Source organism: Apis mellifera, linkage group LG7, assembly GCF_003254395.2.
Source record: "Apis mellifera strain DH4 linkage group LG7, Amel_HAv3.1, whole genome shotgun sequence".
NCBI classification, from domain to species: Eukaryota; Metazoa; Arthropoda; class Insecta; order Hymenoptera; family Apidae; genus Apis; species Apis mellifera.
In genome coordinates this window covers 13884315-13909064 of record NC_037644.1, presented here as the reverse complement: position 1 = coordinate 13909064, position 24750 = coordinate 13884315, and the positions used below count along the sequence as shown (strand labels likewise).

The following is a 24750-nucleotide window of genomic DNA, read 5'->3' as shown; positions in this document are numbered from 1 at the left end:
TTCTTCTTCTTCTTCTTCTTCTTCTTCTTCTTCTTCTTCTCTCGTTCCAGCAGGCCGACGCTTCTCCTTTTGTACGCGACATCAACGACGCCGTGCAACATCTACGAGATCGGCGATCTCTCGCCAAATCGTCCTCTCCTCGTCTCACGCTCGCTCCGTACCCGTCCACCTCTTCCTCGCCAAGGAGGAAGAGGTACGAAGTCGTTTCACGGATTCCTTCGAAAACACGGCCGCGACACTCCGCTTCGGGCCTCCATTACCACCGTCACTCCTGCTAACTCTCTCTCTCTCTCCACGAGATCCAACTCGCGCTGATTTTGATAACGCTTTGAACACGCTTGTCAAGGGTATAATGTATTTAATACGGGGAGATCGGGGTTCAAGATTAAATTTGAGCCTCCGCCTGTCCGCGCGAGCTCGACCTTTTCACTTTTTAACGTATATATCTGTTAATAAATCGTCCAAAATTCACCGGATCTTTTTCCAAAATTCAGCGCAAGAGATATCGATTATATTTCAGCCTTTGTTTTATCGAGTCCTAAACGCTCGATTCAAAATTTAGCGTAGAATTGCAAGAAATATCGATTAAATTTGAGCCTCTGTCCATTCAAGCCTCTTTACTTTTTATCTTTTGGATGTATTTTAAATCATTCCAATTTCATCGAGACGCTTAAACGTTCCACTTGCTAAAATTTAGAATCGCAAGAGATATCGATTACATTTTAACCTCTGTTCACGCTCTTTTTACTTTTCACTTTTTATCGTTCCAATTTTATCGAGTCCTAAATGCTCGATTCGTCAAAATTTAGCGTAGAATCGCAAGAAATTAAATTTAAGTCTCCGTTCACAAGAGCGTTTTTATACTTTGGACGTGTCTGTTAAATCGTTCCAATTTCATCGAGTTTAAACGTTCCATTCATCAAAATTTAACGTAGAATCGCAAGAAATATCGATTAAATTTAAGTCTCTGTCCGTTCACAAGAATCTTTTTACTTTTTATCCTTTGGACGTGTCTGTTAAATCGTCCCAATTTCATCGAGTTCCATTTGCCAAAATTTAGCGTAGAATCGCAAGAAATATCGATTAAATTTAAGCCTCTGTCCATTCAAGCCTCTTTACTTTTTATATCATTACTTTGGACGTATCCGTTAAATCGTCTCAATTTCATCGAGTCACTTAAACGTTTCACTTGTCAAAATTTAGAATCGCAAAAAATATCGATTAAATTTAAGTCTCTGTCTGTTCACAAGAATCTTTTTACTTTTTATCTTTTGGACGAATTTGTTAAATCGTTCCAAAATTTAGCGTAGAATCGCAAGAGATATCGATTAAATTTAAACCTCTGCCCGTTTACAAGAGCCTCTTTACTTTTTATCCTTTGAATATGTCTGTTAAATCGTCCCAATTTCATTGATTCACACAAACGTTCTACTTGCAAAAATTTAACGTAGAATCGCAAAAGATATCGATTAAATTTAAGCCTCTGTCCGTTCACAGGAGCCTCTTTACTTTTCATCCTTTGGATGTATATGTATTAAATCTTCCGAATTTCATCGAGTCGCTTAAACGTTCCAAAATTTAGCGTAGAATCGGAAGAGAAATCGTTGGGTGGGCGCGTCCATATCCACATCCATATAGATTTTAGAATTTTCCCCCCGCCGGGTTTTCAATTCGATTAAACCTCGCGTAGAGGAGAAGGATGGCCGGCTCCCGCCGCGACGGCGCTCGACAGGGTAGCGCGACGGCGATGATTAACGAGGCGCGAGCTATCGTGCGCGCACCTGTCCACCTTGCAGCGTTTGCCGGGGTTAAACGGAGAGCAAGAGAGGGAGAGGCGTTGAGGAACGCGGTCGCTTTCCTAGCGGCGAGTAGAGCGACGAATAGACGCAAGACAACGGGGAAGAGCGTTGTTCCTCGCCTTTCGGAACCAGCGTGCTTGGAAATTTGCATCCCGCCCCACCCCTCGACTTATATAATAAATCACTCTCTCCCGCTCTTGTCCACCACGCACTCCTCCCCCTCGATACCGCCGCGAGAAAGAAACGCGCGCGCCGATCAGATGGAGATAATATCTTCCACGATAATTCCTCCTCCACCCCTGAAAATCCCATTCCACCCCATCGATTCTTCCCGTCCTCGTAATTTCGCGGAGGGGGGTGGAGCTGGGTGGCGAATAAAGAGAGAGAGAGGGGGGGGGAAGCGCGGCACGGACGTTCTGTAATTTTATGGCGCTCGCTTTTATCCAACCTCTAATTAATGGCCTATAAATTATGCGCGACGAGTCGTTAATGACCGAAGCGCGCCCGCCTTCAACGTCCAAGAAGAAAGAGAAGGAGATATCGACTCGACTCGAGAGCGCGCCAAATTCGAATTCGCTCTTCGAAGAAGATTCAATATTCTCGCGATTGAAAATATAAAAAATTTGTAAAGTAATTCCGTCGAGCGAAAACGGTACTCGCGGCAACGGTTGAACCTACGAACGACTCGAAACCCGTTCCGTAACCGAAAGCACGAGGTTTAAATAAAAAGGCTGGCCGAGGGTTCAACCTGTCGGATAAAGAGAGAGAGGAAGAGGTGGCGTAGCGTGGCCTCGGCGCATCTGCCATTCTCGTATTCGTAAACGTATATATATATACGTCTGCATACGTACATAAGTACGAAACGGTACGTACGGCGAGAAGAGAGGGAGAGAGAGAGAGGCTCGTTGCCGAAGCATGCAGGCTTGTCTTGTACAATTTGCTCGAACATGTCCGTCGCGGTCGGAACGCTCGTTTGAACCGGTCGGGGAGCGTCCTCTCCTCCTTCGACCGGATACGCGTTTCGACCTCCTCGCGGATCCCGTGGGATCCCTCCCTCTTCTACTCTCCAAGAGTTCTCTTTTCCACGGCGTGATAAATCTGTTTTGCCGCAAAAATGGTGAAAAGTTGATTGAATTCGCCAAGTTGAACGAGGCAGTAAGAATGTTTTCGTTCAGGACCGAGAAGATTCGAGAAGAGGAGTATTTCTATTCTTCGAAGAAGGCAGAAATAACGGTACGGGAAAATTCGTAGAGAATTCGATTCGTTGGCCGTAATTAATGGCAATGGAGGACACGGCGGGTTATTAGAATAATCGCATAGAGGGTTAATTAAAATACAATGCTCGGCAAGAATTGGGCGCTGACATCTCCGGAAACGGAATTCATCCGTCAAGATGATTAACTACGCGTTAATTGGGCGGACGAGCTCCCCGGCAAAAGAATGCGACGGGACAAAAAAGCACACGCTCAGCCGCGTGTGATTATTAAACCTCGCTTCGATTCGACCCGGCCAATTATGAATCGTCTCTCGGATCGATCCTCTCTATTCCTCGGTGTAAAAGGGGTAAACTCTGTGATTTTAGAAAAATTTCAGATAAATCGTGACGAGGGGATCGGAAACTTTCCATCCGCGCTTTCTAACGATCGTTTTTCGAGTTTCGCGTGACGGATGCTCGCGGCAACGTTCGCGGGATTGATTACCACGGTCAATAACGCTGCGTATCGAGCAACGTTAAAGGGGTCGACGAGATTATAACAAAGATTGATGCCTGTGTGATTGATGATTGATGATACGCGAAGAAGGAGAGAGAGGGAAGAGTGCGTGCAAAAACCGCTTTCCACCTGATCAACCAATCCCCCTCCGTCCTATTCGCTCGTCTATCGTTACGATTTGTAATCCGACTTGCGGATCCGCCCACGCGAGGCGAAACTCGCGCGCGACCCTCGTCGAAGCCGCGCATCGATCACCCTTCAACGTCTAAATCGCTCCACCACTCCTACCCTTATTCATCACGCGCGCGAGGACGTGAATGTAAATTGAAATATGACCAACGTTTGTTCTCCTCGTTTAATTAAGACCTAAAGGAGAATCTATATACATATATGTACACGTAAGAGAGAGAGAGGGAAGGACGGTTAACTAATAAAAATAATTACGGTATCCGCGCGTCGTCCAAATCGAGATCCGATAAGGGGAGAGTTAATAAATGCCAAGAGCAAGAGGGGATCCTCTCTGTCGTCCCCATCCTCCATCGAGGAATGCGTCGTCCCTAATGATTCCCGAACCCGGACCCACCCGGGGACCCTGATCGTATCTAGGCCCTCGACGTTTCTTCTCTTCCCTCTCTCTGTCGCTCTCTCGCTACCGTACGCGTGGTGAAAACCTGTCCTCCACCCCCCCGTCGATCGATCGCGCACAAGCCTTCGATAGAATTCTTACCGAGTTAAGTGTTACTAATTTACCGATTACGATATTAATCATCCCCGCCGTGCCACCGCCGTCGAGCGGAGGAGGACGATCGTGATCGATCGATCGATCGAAACTTCGCTCCGTCGAGTGATAAAATTGCGATCGATTCGTTGGATCGAAAACTTTTTCGATTTCACTCGAATGAACGAGATAAAGTTGCGGTAATCGTATGACGCGTTGAGAAGAGGGAGAGATATTCCAGAGAGACAAAGGGAGGAAGGGGGGAGAACACTCGTTCTCGTTTCAACGCCTTGGAGAAGGGGAAGGTGTTGGCTTCGTCGCACGCTCGACCTGTTTTTTCCTCTTCTCCTTCTCCCTCTTCCTTTTTTATCCCGGCCCAATGTTTGGTCTCCCCCGCGACACTTCCTTTTCACGGCCGCCGTGCGAATAAAGGGTAAAAAGCGAGAGAGGCGGCCGCATTGTGTCTCCTCTCTTGTCTCCTCTCGCGGTTCACGAAACCTCCACCGTGAGGGATGAATGTCCCCCCGCTGCCCCGATCAGCGGAGGTGAACGGAGGGGGAGGGAGAGAGGGAGCGATGTTTGTTTTGAGTACAGGTACTCGCGCTTTGTCTCAGCGGGAGCCGCCGCAGTCGTTTCTCGACGACCCTCCTCCTTCCTCTTCCTTCCTTCCCTTCTTTCTTTCGATCGTGAAACTCCTACGTTCTGTTTCTTTTTCTTCTTCTTCCTTTATTCCCCCTCTCTCGCGCCGATCGAGAAACTCGCAGCCGCCCCGCACTTTTATTCGATAAGAAAAAGAGAAGTAAAAGTATAACTCCGTGTACACGGGACACTCGTATATACAGGGTGTATATTCGTGCAACTGTTGGATCTCTGGAGGCAAAAAGAGTTTGGACGAAAATTTCGAGAATTTAATTTCGATAGATTTCCACGTGAATATCGACACCGTGTATATACGCCTGACGCGTCGAATCTCGTTTTAGAATTTCTTTTTTCCTCTCTTTTCGGGGAAGGGAAGGGGAGAAGGGTTTGGCCGTGTATTCTTGCGCGCCCGATCCACGACGAAGGCGCGATCAACGAATCCGATACTGGCAGTTACAAACCGCCATTGTTCGTGAAGGGCGAGGGAGTGGATTTCGGGAAAGCGGACAATAAAGCGTGTTCCACCATCGCTCCTCTGTTCCCAATAATTTCTCTCCCTTTTTCTTTTTCGTCATCCTCGAGCAGAGATATGTTACCGATTTCGATTAATTATTAACTTCTGCGCGAGTTGGATGAAAAACGGTTGAAGAAGGAAGGAGAGAAAGAAGAGGAAAGCGTTGAAACGTTTCATGGAAGCTATTAACGGAGAAGAAAGGTAAAAAAAGGTGGCGTAACGAAAGGCAAACACAGTAGCTGGAGAGCGGCCGCTGCACCGCTGGTAAAAGCATCGGCGTTCTCGTCGCGCGGGTAAATTAGAGAGACGGTGCGAATGAAGGGAACATTGGGCCTACGCGCGAATGGATAACGTTTTATAATGCGAGCTGCGTTATTTGTGTCTTGGAGAGAGAATGCTCGAGCAAGTGCTCGAGGATTTAACTCCGTTAATTGTTCGATTTGAGAGAGAAAAAAAAAATAAATAAATAAAGCAACGATTCTTAATTCCTGACAAGTGAAAAATTCTCAGAATGTAACGTAAATTCGAAGAGGAAGAAAAGAAACGATCGTGTGAAGCGACGTAATTAAGCGAGCACGTTCGAAGCGTTTTAGATCCGAAATTTTACGGAGGTGTTAAAGCGACGTCTCGTTGCGTGAATCATCGCTTTATCCGCTTTCCACGCCTCGCGCCGTTCCTTTAAATCCGTTTCGAGGACGCTTAGCCGCCTAAATGCCCGCGCTTCGACCGGCCCGTCTTCGTTCCGACGATTAAGATCCTTCTCTCCGCCTCCTCTCTCTCTCTCTCTCGGGAATTACGCGCTCATCGGCCTCCACTGTTTTTACCCGGATGAGCGTGGAAAGCGTAAAACAGCACAGGTGCAAAACACGTTTTTATCCACTGCAGAATTCTTTGTATCGGAGACGATGAGGTTTGATGAAAATAAAATAGAGGCGATCGAAAGGAACGAAAGTCGCGTTACAGTTTGGCGCGAGATAAGGGAGGCAACCCTGCCCCGGCAAGGGGCGGATTTAATTAGGCTTTCTTGCGACGGATTGCAGAATTCTTTGTATCGGAGACGATGAGGCGAAATTGATGAAAATAAAATAGAGGGGCGATCGAAAGGAACGAAAGTCGCGTTACAGTTTGGCGCGAGATAAGGGAGGCAACCCTGCCCCGGCAAGGGGCGGATTTAATTAGGCTTTCTTGCGACGGATTGCAGAATTCTTTGTATCGGAGACGATGAGGCGAAATTGATGAAAATAAAATAGAGGGGCGATCGAAAGGAACGAAAGTCGCGTTACAGTTTGGCGCGAGATAAGGGAGGCAACCCTGCCCCGGCAAGGGGCGGATTTAATTAGGCTTTCTTGCGACGGATTGGCGGATCGGAGGGAGAGGGGGCGGCGGTGGCACCGTTTCGATCGTATCTGCCCTCGGTGTGCCGCAACGAGTTTGAATTACTCGGGAAAGATGGCGCGCCTTCGTCGCCCGCCATCTCTTAATTAAACGAGGAAACGAAAGAAAACGAAGATCCGCGATCGCGACTTTTGTGACCATTCCAAGTGGATCGAGAAAAAGAGCAAAGATAAGCTCGCTCGTGGTAAAATTACACGTTCGACTTTGGACGTCGAACGGGATGAACACATCTTGGCGATCGAATTCCAAGATTTCGTGGAAACGCGTTTATCCTCCGTATTACCACGTTTCATCGTGGTCGAGTTTTGGGGAATTTCACGGGTTTGCGTGCGCTTAAGAGCGCGCTCCGTTCGAGGCGGCGGTGGTGGGGGGACGCGGTTGCACGCGATCCGTATCGTCGTGGCAACATTGTACGCCTCCCTTCTCCCTCTGCAACGCCGAAACCCGGTCATTACGCGTTTATTCGCGCGAATTATACGCGTTATATCAGAGGAGGCTGTTCCCCGTGTCGAGCTATTACGCGCGCGCGCGCGCCTTTTTCTGCCACTGTTTTTCTCCGAGGATCGAGAAAAGTCGGCGCACGCGCGTTACGAAGTATCGTTAATACTCCCATGATGGAATAGTAAGTTTTACAACCGTATTTAGTTATCGATAAAAGTTGAACGGGTTGGAGAAGGAAGAAGAACAACGTATTTAAGGTAAAATACGCTTTTTTCGACAAGACGGAAGGAAGAAAATATCCGGTCGCGAGGCGAGAAAGGCGGTTTCTCGCGGGGAAATATCGAGTACGTGCACGTACGCGCCGCGTGGAGGGCGGCGTTACACGCGGGCCCATTTATCTGCTGGGATAAAATGCAGATAGGATCTGCGTCCGCGCGCCGGTTCCTGCCAGTATTTGTCATGGAGATGCGGCCCACCGATACCGCCTCGCCCGAGCCACGCTCGGATTCTTGAGCGTGCGCCGGTAATTTACCGGCCCTCCTCGCGTTTCTCGAAAACTTCCTCTCCCCGGATTCGAGCGTTTTACATTTCGCGCGCCAATAATTTCCATCTCTTCCATCATTCTCGATTTCCTAGCTCCTTGCGCTGTAATCCTTCTTGACACACACGGATACGTATATATACATATATAGTCGCCCTAAATTACGCTCGAGGGAATGGAGAGGTTCGAGGAAAGAGGTGGTGGAGCAGGTGGAGGGTATTCCTGGAAATGTGTTTGCATTGGAGGCGTATAATTTTTGGAGGCGATCGATTCGATTAAGGAGGAAAGGAAGGACTTTAACGTAGCGTCCGTCGCGCGCCAATCGCCTGTTTAATCGTCGAGTGTACGCAGTGTAGGCACGCACAATAGTAGTAATCCGCATGACACGGTAAATATCGGCAACTCGTTAACTCGAGTCGATCGCTCGTCACCGCAAAAGCAATTTCTAAATCCCCCCCCTCCCCCGTCGGTTTTGTCACGGATCGAGTGATTACGCGGCAGATTGGCTTTTGGGATCCTGGGCTGAGAGAGAAGGGAGAGGGAAAGGGAGAAACGCGTACGCGTGGAATTTCGCGTTAGAAGTCGAAGATGAGGTACGTGCTGATTACCGAGCTGCTCGCACTTCGTTCCTTCCCCTCGCCTCCCGCAAAATTACTACAACGGCGCGAGAGGAGAGGGAGGAGGCGGGGGCAGCAGCCGCCAGGGAATCGAAGGTGAAATTACAGCGGCGGCGGGGAGAGGTAAGCGGCTCGAGGCAGAGCTTGCTTAGAGTTTTACCCGATTGCGAGACGGGTAATTGCGCAACGATGCTGGCACCTGGAGGAGGAACGAGTCCGTTTCGACTTCGTCTTCTTCTTCCTCCTCGATGTATCGACGAGCTCGTCGTAGAAATTCTCGTGTGTGCTTTCGACGAAATAATCGAGCGCGAGGATAGCGAGTTATCCTCCGTTTGGACGAGGTTGCCGGCGTATCCACCTCGCGACGGTTGTTGGCAGCTGCTCGTGCACCATTGGGAACAGGGGTCGAAACTCGCCTCGAGGAAAAAAGTTGAAGATCTCGGAGATGGAAGCAAGACGAAATCGGGAATTGCGGAGGAAAGGGGCTCGAGCAAAAGGTTGCCTCGCGCTTTATTTATCTACATCTTCGTTCGCGTCCCAACTTGGCAACCTACTTACGTATAAGGCGCAACGGGGTGCAAATTATGCGTGTTGCGAGGAGAGCAGCCTTCCGCTCGGAATATTTTAAACCGAGCGCCGAGCATCCGTGTAAATATATGGAGATACGCGTTGAATCGTGCCCCGCGATACTCGTCGTAACCGAGAGTTGTGCTACCAATTTTTCGGAATATATTTCGAAATAAACTAACCTTTGACGATTCTCGCAACGAGAATGATTAACGACATATCGAGGAAGAAAACTCCCGTATCCGAATCAAGGAAGACACAAAAGTCTCGAGAATTTTCGGATAATAGAACAATTACTTTCTTTTCCGTTAAACTTCATTTGTTCAAGCAGAAACGAACGACAGTTTCTTTTAACATCTCCTTAATCATTTCTCTTTGATAGTTAAAACTACGCGTTTTCGTTTACTTGCCATTTCAGCCTCGATCGATACGGTTACGTTTAACCGAACGCGAGAAAGTATACATTACATCCAAACGCGTTGTATTTACGTCGTTAATTTAAGTATGTAAACATCGCTACGAAACGTTGTGCGGAATAATAGAACGTATATGAGGATATTCGGATACGGGAGTCTCTATTGTGTATAAAAGTTCGAAAAGAAATCTCTCGATCGGAGTTCCTTTCGACGACGGATCGAATCCGCAACGTGTACACACGTTGAAAGAGAACGAATGCGGACATTAGCGTGGCACCGGCATAAATTTGTACGCCGGCCGATACACCTCGCTCCGTGTTGTCCTTCTCTCTTTCTCCCTCTCTTTTCTCTTCCTGTTCCGTGCGCCTCGTACCGTTGCCGCGCAGACGCATAAGTCTTCCGGACATCGTATAGGATCGCGGCTCGACATTTTCCACCGCGCAATGGCCCGCTTTCGACCAGCGATGGCAGCGACACCGCTCGCGAATCTCTCTCTCTCTCCCTCCCATAGATTTCCACTCGAGCGATCCGTTCGGAAATTGGCCACGTATCGAAACTCGATCGAGGACTCGAAGTCGGTTATACGAGCACGCGTAACTCGTGCAACGTTAAGGGATCGCGAAAAGGGAGGGGGAACGGTTGGAACGGACGCGCGACGTCACGGCCCATCGCTGACTTGTTAAGCACGCGTTCGGTTTGGACGGTCGGGCGCATGAATACGCGCGCAGGCGCAACGCGTGTTAACCTTGGAATAGTTTTCGCTCGTTCGAAGCGACCGTTGCTTGTGTAACGGCAGGAATTAAATCGCCACTCGCGACTAGTAATTGACTCGCGTTGAATTCTCGTTTCTCTCTCCTCGTATCTTATCGATCCGATATTTTTCGACCAATGTCGTTCGAGATCGACCGTTAGGAAGTTTTCGAAAGCCGATTCGAAATCCGAGGATCCCTGAAAGATCTATCATCGGCGCGAAATCCGTGTCGGCACACAAGAAGGTGCGAGAAGCGGTGGAGATGAGACTTATGAAAGGGGGCCGAAATTCTCGAAAAGATGGTTATCGGACGGCCCGTTTCGCAATAAGGGAGAACGAGTGTCCGTGGAACGTGTAACGTGCCGACAGCCGTATGTATCTTGGAGAAGAGAGAGGAGAGAGTGAGAAGGCCGGGACTACGCCAGGCCGCAGCCACGTCAGGAACGAGATTTAGAGGCCGCGACGGCGGACAATGCACGACACCTGCACCACCTCGAGAGGAACGGAGAGATGGAGTGGAAGGAAGAGAGGGGAGGGGAGAGGAAAGGTCGGTCCGGGCGCGATAGTGGCACGGTTGAGGCATCGCGAGAGGAGGAAACTTGGCTGGTAGCCAGGGATAGGAGACGTCTTTTAAAAGCTTCGTCTTTATAGCGCGCGCATAGATGCGGCGTTCGGTTGCCGCAAAAACGATTATTCGACGAATCGAAGTAACCACCTTCTCCATTGCATTGTTGCAAAATACGGCCTTGTCGGAGTAAGTTTCTTCCTCCAGTGGGCGACGATATTACGTGGATAATCGCGGATAGGATGACCCGATGTTATCCGAGTAGCAGCCTCCCGTTGAGAAGCGCGTCTAAGGTGGTAACGATGAGCTCGACCCACGCACTTGACAACTCTTCGGTCTTTTCGTTTCCCGTCGATGGTAAGTCGGTCGATTGGACGGTTCGACGAATCCGTGGGACGCGCTCGTTCACTGGAAAATCATTTGCCTCGCGATCCTGTCGCTCGACGGTGAATTTACCGCCGAAAACTGCAGTTTTCGTTAGGATCCCCGCTGACAAGGCACCCGGTCAGCGAAATCGAGAGACGAAGAGCAGGAAGATGGCGCAAAATGGCGGAGGAGTGGTAGTAAAATATCCTCTCAAAAGAAAAGAAAAGAGAAAAGGAAAAAGCGTTCGCCGCTTTCGTCGAAGGGGAAGGGAACTGATTTAAAGAAAAAAAAAATAATTTTATTCGAGCGGATGGATAATCATACACGAGGATTATTCGACGAATCAAGGTATATTTTAATAAACATATTAGAGAATGGTACAAAAAGGATAAGACGTAGGTTTTTCTCGGTTTGAGGGGAAGAGGTTTTGGGGTTTACGAGGTTCCTTCCGACGACACGTCGTAGTCGCTGTCGTCGCTGAACCGCGGTTCCCTGATGTTAGGCGTGGCAGATTTATCGTTGGTCAGGACGTAAGTGCCGTACGGGGTCTTCTTGATCCTTCCTAGAGCGACTCCCGCTTTGAGAACCTCCATTACCAGGTAGCCGGCGCGCGCTTGGGTAATCTTCATGTTCTTCAACACGTATTGCACGATACTCTCGAACGTGGCACCCTCCACGAACCCGTTCATCTCGTAAACACCTGCGGGAACGGGTTCGTTTCAGTTTCCTCATCTCTTACCAATTTTTCTTTTCTTTTTTTATACACTACTATATAACGTTAAAAAAAAAAGTATCGATCACACCGGTGAATCGCGAGATCAATTCGAAGAATTCCACGTCTTAATCTAGATTAGACAAGTGAAAATACCTTTCGCTATAATCTTCCTTTAAGAGGAGCGATATATTTTTTATCGGTCGCTCGTATTAAGTCTCGGTAATTGAGATGTGGTTCCCATCGTTCCTTGCCGTACACGCAACTTCAACAACTTGGAGGATCGTTGGGCGGCCGCCGCCGCCGCCGCCGCCGTGGGGCGACACGCGACGAAGGGAGATGTCGTGCGAAAAAAATATCCTTGGAAGCGAGGAAAGGAACGTCGACAAGGATGTGGTTACGGGCCGCAAGGACGATAATTAAGAGCACGATTTTGCATTCTGGAAAAATCGGCGAGTTACGCCACGTTTTCGAACAAATTCTACTCTCGCGTCGTTACTTTCGACTCGAAGGTGAACTACAATTTTACGCTTTGCTCATGCGAAGAAAGAAATTTAGAGGATCGTTCGGGAAGATTTTTCGTTCGAGAGGAATCGTCGAGGAAGAACGTTTTTCGCCGATCGAGGGAGCAGGTGGCGATTCCTCGGCCTAATTGAAGGGCGCCCAATGCGCTTCGGTCAACGTGTAATTATCGGGCTCGAGAATGCGGCTTTCGAAAACGAGAATAGAGACATTATTCCACCGCTCTATCTTTTCCTTCCTTTCTCTTTCTTCCTCCATTATCGTCGGGCCCTTTTTTTAGAAAGCCAATATTACGATACGAGCTGAAACTATTCTATTTCCATTATTTACTCCGTCAGATCTATCGAACGTGGATCGAAATAAAATAATGGATAAGGATGGCTGTGGTTAAAAGCGAATAAGATGAGCGAGAGAGAGCAAACAGCTTCCGATTTTTTCTTTAATTCCGCCGAAACTGACATTCTAGCTTCCTGGAACTCCCCAAGTTTTTCCAAGCTATTGTATTGAATACGAATACGATGTTTTGGAATATCAGGTTTGGAATTACACGTCGATTTTATGCTTTTAATTTAAACGTTCGAATTAAAAATTTGTATCTCATTTTTATCCTAACCGCAGTTATTCGTTATTCGTTCATATTGGAGAGATGCGTGTTCCGAGAGAGATGTTTCTGCTTCGATGCAACGCAAGACTCGTCACGCGACGAAACCGAGGCCAATTAACCCATCACGATCGCTAATTGCTCGGACACGAAATGAATAGACGGTTTCTGAAACCGGACTATTTCCTCTCGTTCAACGATACCGATCAATCGACTGGATATAATTAAATACCCAAAACTCTCTATCGTAAATTCCATTTACATAACATTCGTCGAACAACGTTTCTCCTTGGCGGCGAATTAGATCGTAAAATTTTTACCCGAGATTCTAACACTTATCTCTATCTCATTTCTCGTCACTTTTTTCCCCTTCTTTTTTCAATTCCAGCTAGCTAAGATGGAAAGGCAATACCGTTGGGTCGACTGTTTTGCATAAGACACATTTACCCGACGTATCCTTTAGATAAAGCCTCGTGTTCACGCTTACCGGCAACAAATCGGTATTATCTATACATTGGTCGTGTCAAAGCACGTGGTGGCCGGTATCGGGGCAAAGCGTGGAGCACGAACGGTCTCCGTCTCCCCCCCCCCCCTGCGCTCCGTAAAATATCGTATCCCGCGCCGATACTCCGTGGTGAAACCACGGACGCTGCAGCCACGGACTATTATACCCCGAGAGAGAAGGAAGGAGAAAGGTGGCTCGGATAGAGTCATTACCACGTCGAAAGGGATAAAACTTTCCACCTGCGCCGCATAACTCGTCCAGGTAAAACACCTGTGTGCCGGCCAAACTCCTCGAATTCGTCCAACGGGCGAGACAACCTTCGATCCTCGGGGCCGGGTGTTGTAAATCATCGAAACGTTAGCATAATCTCGATCGTCGAGACGATTCGACGAGACGAGAGAGAGAACGGATTTGCCCGTTATCTCCCTGCCGATTTATGGGGCCGAACACCCTTATCGTATCATCGTCCTCGTGCAGCAATTTCGCTGTCACGATACGAGCCGGCTAAAAGTTTTAAGGCTCGTAATTACACCTATAAACTGCGAGGAGGAGGAGGGGGAGGATTCGAGCGTTTTCGTTTCGTCGCGAAAACCGAAGCGAGAGAACCGAGATATTACATTGTGCGCAAGGATAATAAATGTCAACCGTTGTTCGCACAGATGCTGCGATCCTTTTCGAGGGAGGGGAGATATCGTAGGATGGGGGCGCGACGTTAATGACTTTGAAACAGGCGATGATCAAAAATCCCTCCTTTCCTTTCTTTCTTTCTTTCTTTTTAACCAAAGAAATACAGGTTTCGAAGCTGCGTACATCGTAACGTATATTTAGACACTCGCTACGTTTTTCGAAACGAGATACTAGGATTAAATCATCGAAGGAATTCCCTACGATTTATATCATCAAAAGCGGGAGCATTGAAAAATAGTGGCGGAATAAGCTTCTTCTCGGCTTCTCTAACATTATTATTATTATTAGTATCATCTAACGACTGTTTTTACGCTGTATACCCGATACCGTGGAATTACTCTCTCCATCCTCGATCCCCCATCGTCTCTCCTTTGGAAAGACTTTCTTTCGTCCAACGTTCTCGTCTTCGATACTCGATCGAAATTATAAACGAATACATGCGAATAAGGAACGCGTAATAAATGAACGAAACGGAGCGTTTCGAAACTTGGGAAAAGCACGTGGGCGTAGAGTTGGCGATCGAGAACTGGATCGAGGCGGGCTGGATTTATCGGGGAGGGATAAGGATCTCGTAAATACGAATTAAACACACGTTGCGTCGATTTCCCGAAGCGGGCAGGTATCGTTCCCCGAGACAAATGGTATTGCCATGGATTACAGCTATTCGTGTATACGCGGGGAATGCAGAATCGATGGGAATGGCTCAATTAGTCGCAACGAGTTCACCTATCCCCTCTTCTTCCCGTCCAGGTAATTGTCGTGCGCGAATCGCGGACTGTCTTTCGCCTCGGTGTCCCCCTCACCGCAGCTGAATCACAGTGATTACGAGACGACGTATTCGCTGGAAATGAGTTCAGTAGGCTTGCTCTTGATAAAAGATGAATAAAAGAAAATACTCGATTCGCCATTGTTATATATAAATAGGAATGGAAGGAAAAAAAAAAGGGGGATAAAATCGGGGATAGAATCGTTTACCGCAGCTTCGATAACGAGCGTTCGTAATTGTGGTTGGTCGCGATCACGAACCAGCGGATATCACCGGATATCGTCCATCACGAACGAATCCGAACGCGCATTCCTTCGAGGATACGTGAACGTGCGCGATTAATTTCAACGATTCGCCCTTTAATATTCCCGATCGATCCTTAAATCGGCCGGGGATCACAAGATTTTTCAAGGAAAAATAGACGATTTCCCCCTCGGTTTGTCGGCCGCTTTGTTCCTCGGGAGAGCAACTTCTTTCTTTCTTCCTACGTTTCAAGTGAACGGAATAACTGAATTGGACCGCCAACACGTCAAGCTCGTTACTGCTTCTCCCTCTTCCTCCTCTTTCTTTTGCTCCTTCTTTCCATCCCCATCATCTCGACCGGGTAATAATAATTATCCTAGGAATCGAGATTTTTCGCGGGTGAAACCGGTCGAGGCCTCGTCGCTGGGCTATTCATCGGTGTGTATACACACGGTAGCCGTGCGCCATCAAAACAAATAAACGTGGACGTGATTCTTGTTGCCTGCCGGGGGCAAAAATATTCCGTTTTAACCTCGAATAAAACGAATAATAATGATTCGCCACTTTCGCCGTTAATGGATTCCATTTTTCGTCGATCGAGCGGAATGGTCGAACGTGATGGAATAATTATATTTATGGGGACGAGAATACGCGTATTTTTAGGAGAAGAAAGGAACGGCGATGATACAAAATCCGGCGCAAGAAAGAAGAGGCGCGAGGAGAGGGAGAAGGAGGGAAGGCGAGAGAGGAAGGAAGGAAGGTGGAGGAGGAGGCCACCCTGGTCGAGGATTACCATAAACACTCGACTCGGTCGTGCATGCACGTTGGCGCGCTACTAGCAAATACACGTGTAAATCCCGTGTTTCAGCTCTTATTCCGCCTTCCCCGCCTCCCACGGGGCTCCCTCCACGCTCCCCTACTTTTCTTCCCTAGCCACCTCTTCCGTGCCCTTTCCCTCGCGTCCTCCTCGTGCTCGTGCCGGTGCACCGTCGAATCGGCAAAAAGAAGGCCCGGTGTATCGCGGTCGCGTGACTTTCATGCTCGCCCGACCTTCTCCTCCCGACCGTCCCTCTCCCCTCTCTTTCCGACCACGCGTTCGCCCAGATCTGACACAGTCCCCGTATATATCGCTCCTGAAATTCCAGATTCGATCGAATAAGATTAATACTTTTTATTTATTCATCTCGAAGTTGAAAACGTAATAAGAATAATTGTAACGTCAAATTAAAGATTATACGAGAATTAGAGATAAGTTTTTCAACGGGTGAACGGGTGTCAACTCGGTCGGCAATCGAGTTATTTACCACGCGAGCATGGTCGAGAGATAAGAGAGTAGACTAAAAGAGAAAGAGGATAGAAGGAGAAAAAACTGCGAGATCGAAATGTGAGGGATCGGCGGTAAAATACTGGGTGGTAGCGGTTGGCCGCGTTCCGTCTATTGGATTCAAAGCAGAGGAGGCCTGTTTACCATATATTTTCCAAGGAAAGCATTGTCAGCTCGGAAACGGGAGAATACAAAAGCGCACGATGAAAGATAGCCGGTTGGTCCGCGAATGGGTGAAACGCGCGTTGCGCATGCTCCCGGCGAACGAAACATTAAGGCAAACGCGAAACGAATGTTTTCTCTCTCTCTCTCTCTCTCCACGCGCAACGTTCGATCCACCGCGCATAAATAACCGTCGCTTTCCTCTCTCGTTAAAGAAGCGTAGCTACGCTACCGTGTCGCTATATGCCCGTTCCCTGGCTTTTCTAGATCTGGAACAAACGATCCAGCCAACGAATCGCGCGCGAGCCTTTCCTTTCTTTCGAAACACCTAGAGATATATCTTTGAGCATCACGAGCGAGCTTCGTATCCAACCAACTTTGACCAAGCGGCCGAATCGATCGAAGGAGCGAGCGCCCTCTTTCGCGAAATTCCATTGGCCATTTCTTTCTTGGCGCTTTCTGGGGGAGGGGAGAGAATCCCGACACCACGATTCGCGTACACCGCGGCTGGTTAATCGTTGCAATTAACACCCGAGGAACGAGCCGTTTATCGGTTTATCGATCGAACGCGTAAAACACGTTTGCACACGCTCCTACGAATTCTCGCGTTACCGGTATGCGTTGCTCGACATCCGCTGGATCGTGTAAGGGAGCGAAATATCCAAGATAAAGAGATAATTAACGAGGACGACGTAGTTGCGCTACGTGGAAATACATCGCCGATATAAAATAATGCAAAATTGTGCCCCTATATATCTTGTAACGCGATCAGTCGTTCAAAACAACAAGCCTAACAAAAAATGTGAGAAGGAAGTAGGAATATTATCATCGAGATCCGGTTGAAAGAACAAGTATAATTAGGACGATTAAATTGTAAATATAACGGTCGACGGATAACAAAAGTCTGAATCGTTGCGTGCTCTCACTTCTGTTTCCCTTTTCACAATGTACGCTCGTATCATCCTTTTTTATCCAATATATAAAATCCAATTAAAATAAAATTCGACTTCCTCGATACGTTTTACTCGAATGAAATTTTCCGGTAACCCTTTCCTTATACATTTTTTTATTTACTCTCAATATAAAATATATAAAAAGGGGCGTTAAAAAAAGGGAGCAAGAAGCAACCCTTAACCCACTCGTCGGACCGTGACTAGGCTGCTAGAACGGCTCACAACGATGAAAAACGGAAGAAAGAAAGGGGGGCGCAGATTTTCGCGTTGGTGGTCCACGATTGTTATCGAACCATTTCCCTTATCTACGTTATCGGGTCCATTGTATCGCACCAATTAAATTAAACCCAATAACCTTGGTATATTGGTGGAGCCACGCGTCCACCCCGAAGGAAAAGCCGTCGTACGTACGAGATACGAGGGACGGGAGGGGAGGAGCGCTGCGCTGCGATGACTTATCGCGCGAGCGACGGGCAAACGTATAGTTACGCAGCCTCGTAATCATTCGTACACATGTTATAATTACCGTTGCGTGGCCGATTAATCATCGAGGGTGGGGCGAGGCGAGGCAAGATACCGTGAGAGTCCTTCCTATGTATTGTAACTCGTAACTCTCTCTCTCTCTCTCGTGAATTCTCTCTCTCGACGATTTCGTTCGTTCGACAATAGTTCGCGCCATAAGGTACGATTCTTACGCCGGGATACGATATTGGTCTCTGTAAATAACGATGTTTCACAACGTACGAGGTCTTAGCGTAATTGGCACGTGCGCTTTTAAATTATATCATTGGAATATCGAAGCTTTGTTGGACGCGATTCGTAATTACCGCCAACAATAATTCTTCCACTTCTTCCGGAGTGGAGAAGTTGGCCGGTCGTTAGCAACGATTCCGCGGGGAACGAATGCCTCTGGAATTTACGCGAGATTAAGTGGCGCGTAAGTACGCCGCTAAGCGAGGGACGCCTGCAGCCATCGCTGCGTGCATTTCGCGAGGAGAAGGAAGTCCAGGGGATATTTCCCTCGGAATAATTCCTTCGTTTCCTTCGTTCGTTTTTCCAAACAGTCTCGTCCTTCGATTCTATTTCGCGTTATTATTTATTAGATCGAGATGTATACAATTCGAAGCGTGATACAGTTACACGGCAGAGAATCACCTGTTCACCGCCGGTGAAGGTGAAGTTCAAGCACGCGACCGCGATACGACTTATCGATCGATCCAGCCGCTCCCACCACCCCTCGACCTTCCACGCCCACGCGCGATCGCTATTCGGCGTTGCAGCGGAAGCGACTCGTAAGCGGTTGAAAGCTACCTCTCGCACCGCGAGAGATGAAACTAATAGGATTGGGCGGATAACGAAAACGCGATAAATACGCTCGCAGCTGCTCCACTTGGTTGGAAGGAGACAGAACGCGCGTATAACTCGAGGATTGGGAGATGTATTGATAGATACGATTTAGAATGTTGTACGAGTATGAAATAAGGATATCGTTTATTGGGAAGAATAAACGGATCGGGAGATGGTTATTGGGAATTGTTCATAAATTATCGGATACACGGATGTGGAAGGGATAAATCGACGTTCTAATCACGGGATTGACAATCGTGTTAATTATATACGGGCATTGCTCGGCATCGAACTTAATTATCGCTTATCCATTTCACGATTATTTCTCGTGAAAAGAATTATGGGGCTTGTTGGAAGGGGACAGTTTTTTCGGTGGAAAAAACTCGTTGGAGCGAGACGGGCGTCGCGCGACAATAAAGATATAATGTCTACGATTGGCGAACGCGTTACAAGGTGTTCGAAACGGCTTAGGACGGCGTATTTTATTAACGTCCCACGTTTCGACCGACTGGTTTTCGACTTCCTCGTTTCCCTCCCCCCCTCCGAATCTCGTTTCTCGATACTCGCCTCGATCGAATTGACGCGAGCTTCGTTGTTCCCTGGACGGGAGAGAGAGAGAAAGAGAGAGATTGTAAATTAATCGGCGTTTCGTTTTCCAACAGTGAATTTCTTTCGACCGCCCGAAGCGATCAAAAATTCAAATCGAAACCATCGGTCCCCTCCGACTTTTTGTCGTAGCCCGATAAACGATCCCAAATTGCTTTCGCGTATTAATCCCGGTGGCCGGAAAATTTACGATCGATATAAAACGTTGCGCAACGGAGGAGAGATAGCGAACGAGTTGACTTGGTTTTCTTCGATAGATTAGAATCTATCTGCGACATTTCGAATCCGGGGCTAAGCCTCGCCCCCGATTACTGCGCCGTTCGAATCTCATTTTTCTACCTCTTCCTGTTCTCTTATCTTCTCGTTTACATCTGTCACTAGTTTTAGACTACTTACATATATATATTACATATAGTATGTAAAAATGAAGTTGGACAAGATTTTGAATTTGAATACCGGCTCGGATTTATCGAAGGAAGCACAAAAGTGGGACGAGAATTACGGGAGAGAAAGTAGCGTATCGAGGGACGAATTGCGCGTATGAAGCAACGTCTTATTACGTAACCCCATTATCCCCCTTCCTCGAACCTACACCCACCGTAATTAATTAAACGCGTGTCGTTTCCTCGAAATTACGTAAGCACGGTATCGGATGGAACACCTGCGAGATCACGTGAAGAATCCGAGGGAAGGCGCATCGTATCGGCGAACAATGGCTGGATTTCTCAATCGTTCTGCCGCGTAATCGATTAGGGTTCCTGCGCTATCGTTGTATCGCGGGAGGTGCGGCCGGCCATTCGGCAAACCTAATTGAATGCGAAATCGAGGATTCCCTCTCCTCCCTCCTTTGTGCAAGGGGAATTCGCGTATTAATTAACAACCGTGCATCGAAAGATTGTTCGAGCCGAGATAAGCAAAGTCTTAGGAATTCGCTAAGTATCGTATCGATTCTCCTTCCTCCAAGATGCCCTCGTTTTTATGTTTTGTATCGTCATTTCGATATCAGCTTCGTTTGATTAAAATTTCCTCGCGACGAAATCGAAGAGAATAACGAAATTTTTGATCGATATCGTGACGCGACCACCCTCTCTGAGCGGAAGGAACTAGGAGGCCGATGGAACGTTAACCGAGAGCGTGGATGTGCGCCGTTCGAACCGTTTCCTGCCCCGCCGGGGCCGCGCGCGTGTGTGTGTGAGTGTGTACGCGCGTACATAAGCAAACCTGTTGTTACCGCCCCTCCCCGCCATTATCTCTCTCACGCATCGGCGCCGATTTTTATAGGCGAGGTGATTCACGAGGCAAGTTCATCAAGCCCCCCCTCCTCCTCCTCCTCCCTTACCTTCCGTGGGCACACAAGCAGCGCGCGCTTTCACGGGAATTAAGGGGAGGGGGAGGAAAGGTTGTTCCATTCCCCGATCAAAATTGTCCGTCTATTTTATCGCGTAATGCATCCCCTCCCCTTCCTTTTTCTTCGTACTTCTGATCGAGAAAAAATTCGTATCCGACGCGCGGGCGACGGAAAGATTGCGAGAATCGCGTTTGAATTACGCGGCAACGTTGTAGCGTTTGTATTATTAAAAATAGCGCGGATGGATGGATGGATGGAAAAAGATACGATCCGCACAAATTTCTCCGATCCGTAGATTGGAAATCGTTAAATAGGAGAGGTTAAGGATGTGAATCGCGATTGCTGAATCGCGGCTAACGGTATCTCCGTATCGCCGTTCGTTAACGTCCCTCGTTTTTACCATCGATCGATATCGTTGCGGGGAATATAGCAAGGAAAGTAATTCCACCTTCGAATAACCGAATAATTCCTCCCCCTTCCACCGCCTTCTTTCGACAACGGCGTTGCGCGTTCTCGTTTCGATTGCAAACGTCGCGCAACACTGTCGTCGCTGTGCTCCCACTGATTATTCGCGAAGGCCAATTAAACCTCCTTTGTATTAGCTCGCACAGCTTATACTTTCCAACCTCTGCCTACTTGAATTCCTACGCGACGATCCTTGATCGCAGAGAGAAAGAGAGATAATGAGAAAAAAGAACAACTTGACGAATTAACTCATAAGAAGTGTTTCTTGGAAAGCGAAAAATTCTGAAAACTATCGTATCCACTTTTAGGAATAAACAAACGTTGATATTTATTGCGACACCTGTGCTGAAATACTCGGAAATCGAGTCGTCGTAGCCGAAAAAAAAAGTTATCGTTATCGGCCCGCTCGAATCTAATGCGGATGAAATTCCAAGGATTCCGCTTCCTGCTCCGACCACCGGATCACCTGTTACGCGAAGAGAATTGCCTTTCCTGCCCGCTAATAGAGAAACACGATTCGAATTATCCGTCTAATTTATGAAATTCGACGTGGGATGGGAAACGGATGAATCATTTTCGCTTTCGATCGATGCGAAACACGTAACGGTACGCGAATCGAGTGGATGGGAGTGGATGTCAGCGCGGAACGTTCGATATTGAATGAAAAGCGGCGGTGTTATTTATGGGCTGGATTGTGACGCGGACGATTACGAGCGCGGTGATGAGGTAATATCTTCTAAGAGTTAATGAAAATGATTGCCAATCATTTTTACAACCTTCGAAAATATGCAATTCCCTCTCTCTCTCTCTCTCTCTCGTCGCCCTCCCCCATTCGAAAGCAAAAAATTTGAAGTATGTTGTAATATTTTGATCATCATTGCTTTGAAAGGATACGGAATAACGACGCGTTACGATAAACCTACGAACTTGAAGGGATCGTTTCGTAAAAGGGAAAAGAAGAAAGGAGAGAAGAGAAAGGCGGATAATAGAATTCACGTAAATCACGGATACGCCCGAAACGAGAACCGGGAGGATTACAAAGACAATGACCCCTGCAGCACGAGAGTCAGGTAGGGAAGCGCGATAATTCAAAGGGACGTCTAATTCATACGAGAAACTCGTTTTTTATCCCCGAGAGAGAGAGAGAGAGAAAAAGAGAGTGAAGCGTGCGCGCGGAGAAAAGAAGAGAGAAGAGAAGAGAAGGGAAGGGAAGGGAAGGGCGAGCGGACAAAGAATAAATTACACGCAATGTTCCACAACTTCCGCCGCCATGGAATCGAAAACGTCTCACTTACAGACCCCGGCCCGCCCTTCGAGCCTATCTCTAAAAAAGCCGAGTAGAAGGTCACCCCTATGCGACCGCGAGTCGAGGAATCCGTGTAAACCCGCATGCCCTCGTCATATCCCACTCTTCCTCTCTCTCTCTCTCTCCAACAATTTAGAGACGTCTCTGAACCGAGTGAAAAAAATTTGAGGGAGACAAAGAGAGGAGAGAGATCCGTCCGCGGAATCAATATCGGCTCGATCGGGTATCGATAACGCCTCGTAAATATAATAAAGACGCCTCGCCTGCTCCTCGGCCGTGCACGAGGGTCGGGGCAGGCCGGTGCCCTAAGAGGAGAGATAATGGTCGAGGCCCTGGGCACCCGGTAGGCCTCAACCCCCTCTCCGCTCGCTCCCTCCCTCTCCGTCGGGCGCAACACGTTGCGGGCAGAGGCAACGCGAGAACCGAGTCAGTGAGATTCAGCCCGAGCCGGCGAACGGTTCTTCTCGCCGCGTTCCGCGATCTCGACCATTTCCACCGTTTCTTCTTCGCGCGTGCTCTCCCCTTCCATCAATTTCTCGCTCGGAACGGAACAATCGTCGTTTTCTCTCCGTTCTTGTCGACGATCCTTTGCATTTTTGGAAACGATCATCCCCCTTCGAGAGAAGATCGAAGCAGCGAATTTCCACGGAACGTGTGCATAAGGAGAAGAAGAGGAGGAGGAAGAGGATATATATCCGTCGGTGGTGGCGAGCGGAGACTTCGACGACCGGTACGAAGGATGTCGCGCGTGGTGGACCACCCTGACTGTCGTTGTCGTCACCGTGTATCGGTGACGACGATCCTCGCCGCGATCTTACGGTGAGATCGCGGGGATCTCACCGCGCGTGTGCGTGTCTCTGTTTTCTTTTTCTTTTTCTTTTTCTTCTTTCTTTTCTCTCTCTTTCTCTCCTCCCTCCTTTTCCCTCTCCCTTTCCCCATCCTCTTCCCCCCCGCATAAATAGACTCTCGATTCCTCTCGGATTACGAGAAAACAGGTCCGCCAAACTTACACGCTGCTTATTTATATACATATATACGCGTGTGCGCGTGTGTATCGTTCGTAGGTGAAGATCTCGTTGCGTAACAGGGATACGAGATATATATATGTAACGTGGAGTAACGTTTATGCGTGAAAATAGTGTTATGCCGGTAATGAAGATATCGGCGAAGAAGCGGGAACGACAAATTTCGATTTGTTCTCGGGAAAGTGGTGACTGACGAGACGTTGGAGGTCGCCTTTTTGCTCCTCCATGCCCGGTGAGGAGAGGGGAAGAAGGAGCAGCGAGTGATCCGAGCGAGCAACGATCGGGTGAAGAGGGGAGGGAGAGCAGAGTTGGGAGATAGCAGGTGAATGCGACGAGCCCATCAGGTTCGCGCGCGACGCCCGTGGGAACCCGTGGATCCCTGGATTTTATGCACGCCGGAAATCGCAGCATGGAGGACATAGTGAGTATCTTTGCTTATTTTCCCGCGGCGAGGGGAGAGAGGCAGGCTCTTCTCTTCTCGACCGGATTCCTCGTATTACGTAAATAAGCGGTGAGTTGTATTGCTTGCGCACGTTTGTCCTTAATTAACGCAAACAAACGAATTATTATACGAATTCTCCGAATCTACGATGAATATTTCGAATGAACGCGATAGGTAAAAATGATAATTTAATTGAATCAACCATATTTTTCAAGGACGAAGAATAATATCGTTCTGAAAATAGAACAAAACGAATGGACGCTTCGTCGATCGAAATCGATTCGATAAAAATTATCCTCGTAATGATTCATCCATCGAAATCGATGCTTCTGTCGATCCGCAAACTTTCGAAATGCGCTGGGAGAAGCGTTGGACGGACGAGCGTGGACGCGCGTGACAGGAGGGGCGTCGTATTAAGGCAGCGACAGACAAATTTCCGAGGCGAGGTGGCAAAAAACGCGGAGTCGAGTTCCGTCCCCGGGCTGTGCGTGGAAGGATCGTGGAGGAGCTCGTTACGCCCCGCTCGATTAGTCTGCCGAGCAACACACGTGCACCGCGTACGCCGCGGACGAGCAAATTCATTAAAACCGGTTCATTTAATAGGCGCGCGCATTACGCGGTCGCGATGAAATTTCACCGCTCCTCCTCCTCCTCCTCCTCTCGCGATTTATCTCGCCAACGAACGCTCGATCGTG

General features: G+C 48.1%; 3 protein-coding genes across 5 annotated transcripts in view; 1 reads left to right on the top strand and 2 right to left on the bottom strand.

Annotated features, from left to right (window-relative positions):
• LOC725482 (L-lactate dehydrogenase A-like 6A) overlaps positions 1-24750 on the bottom strand; it is a 119979-nt gene that overhangs the window by 32537 nt on the left and 62692 nt on the right. The window lies entirely within an intron of this gene.
• LOC107964730 overlaps positions 11373-24750 on the bottom strand; it is a 51682-nt gene continuing 38304 nt past the window's right edge. The window contains exon 2 of the mRNA XM_026441646.1: positions 11373-11741. Within this exon, the coding sequence (XP_026297431.1) occupies positions 11476-11730 (255 nt within the window). The 5' untranslated portion in view covers positions 11731-11741 and the 3' untranslated portion in view covers positions 11373-11475. The remainder of the gene's footprint in view (positions 11742-24750) is intronic.
• Positions 17663-24750, top strand: part of LOC725408 (TSC22 domain family protein 1) — a 76946-nt gene continuing 69858 nt past the window's right edge. Inside the window, exon 1 of one of the 2 annotated variants that reach the window (XM_016913039.2) lies at positions 17663-24034. In XM_016913039.2, coding sequence (XP_016768528.2) covers positions 24002-24034 — 33 coding nt within the window. In that variant the 5' untranslated portion in view covers positions 17663-24001. The remainder of the gene's footprint in view (positions 24035-24750) is intronic. The other variant, XM_006569388.3, reaches the window with a different exon arrangement.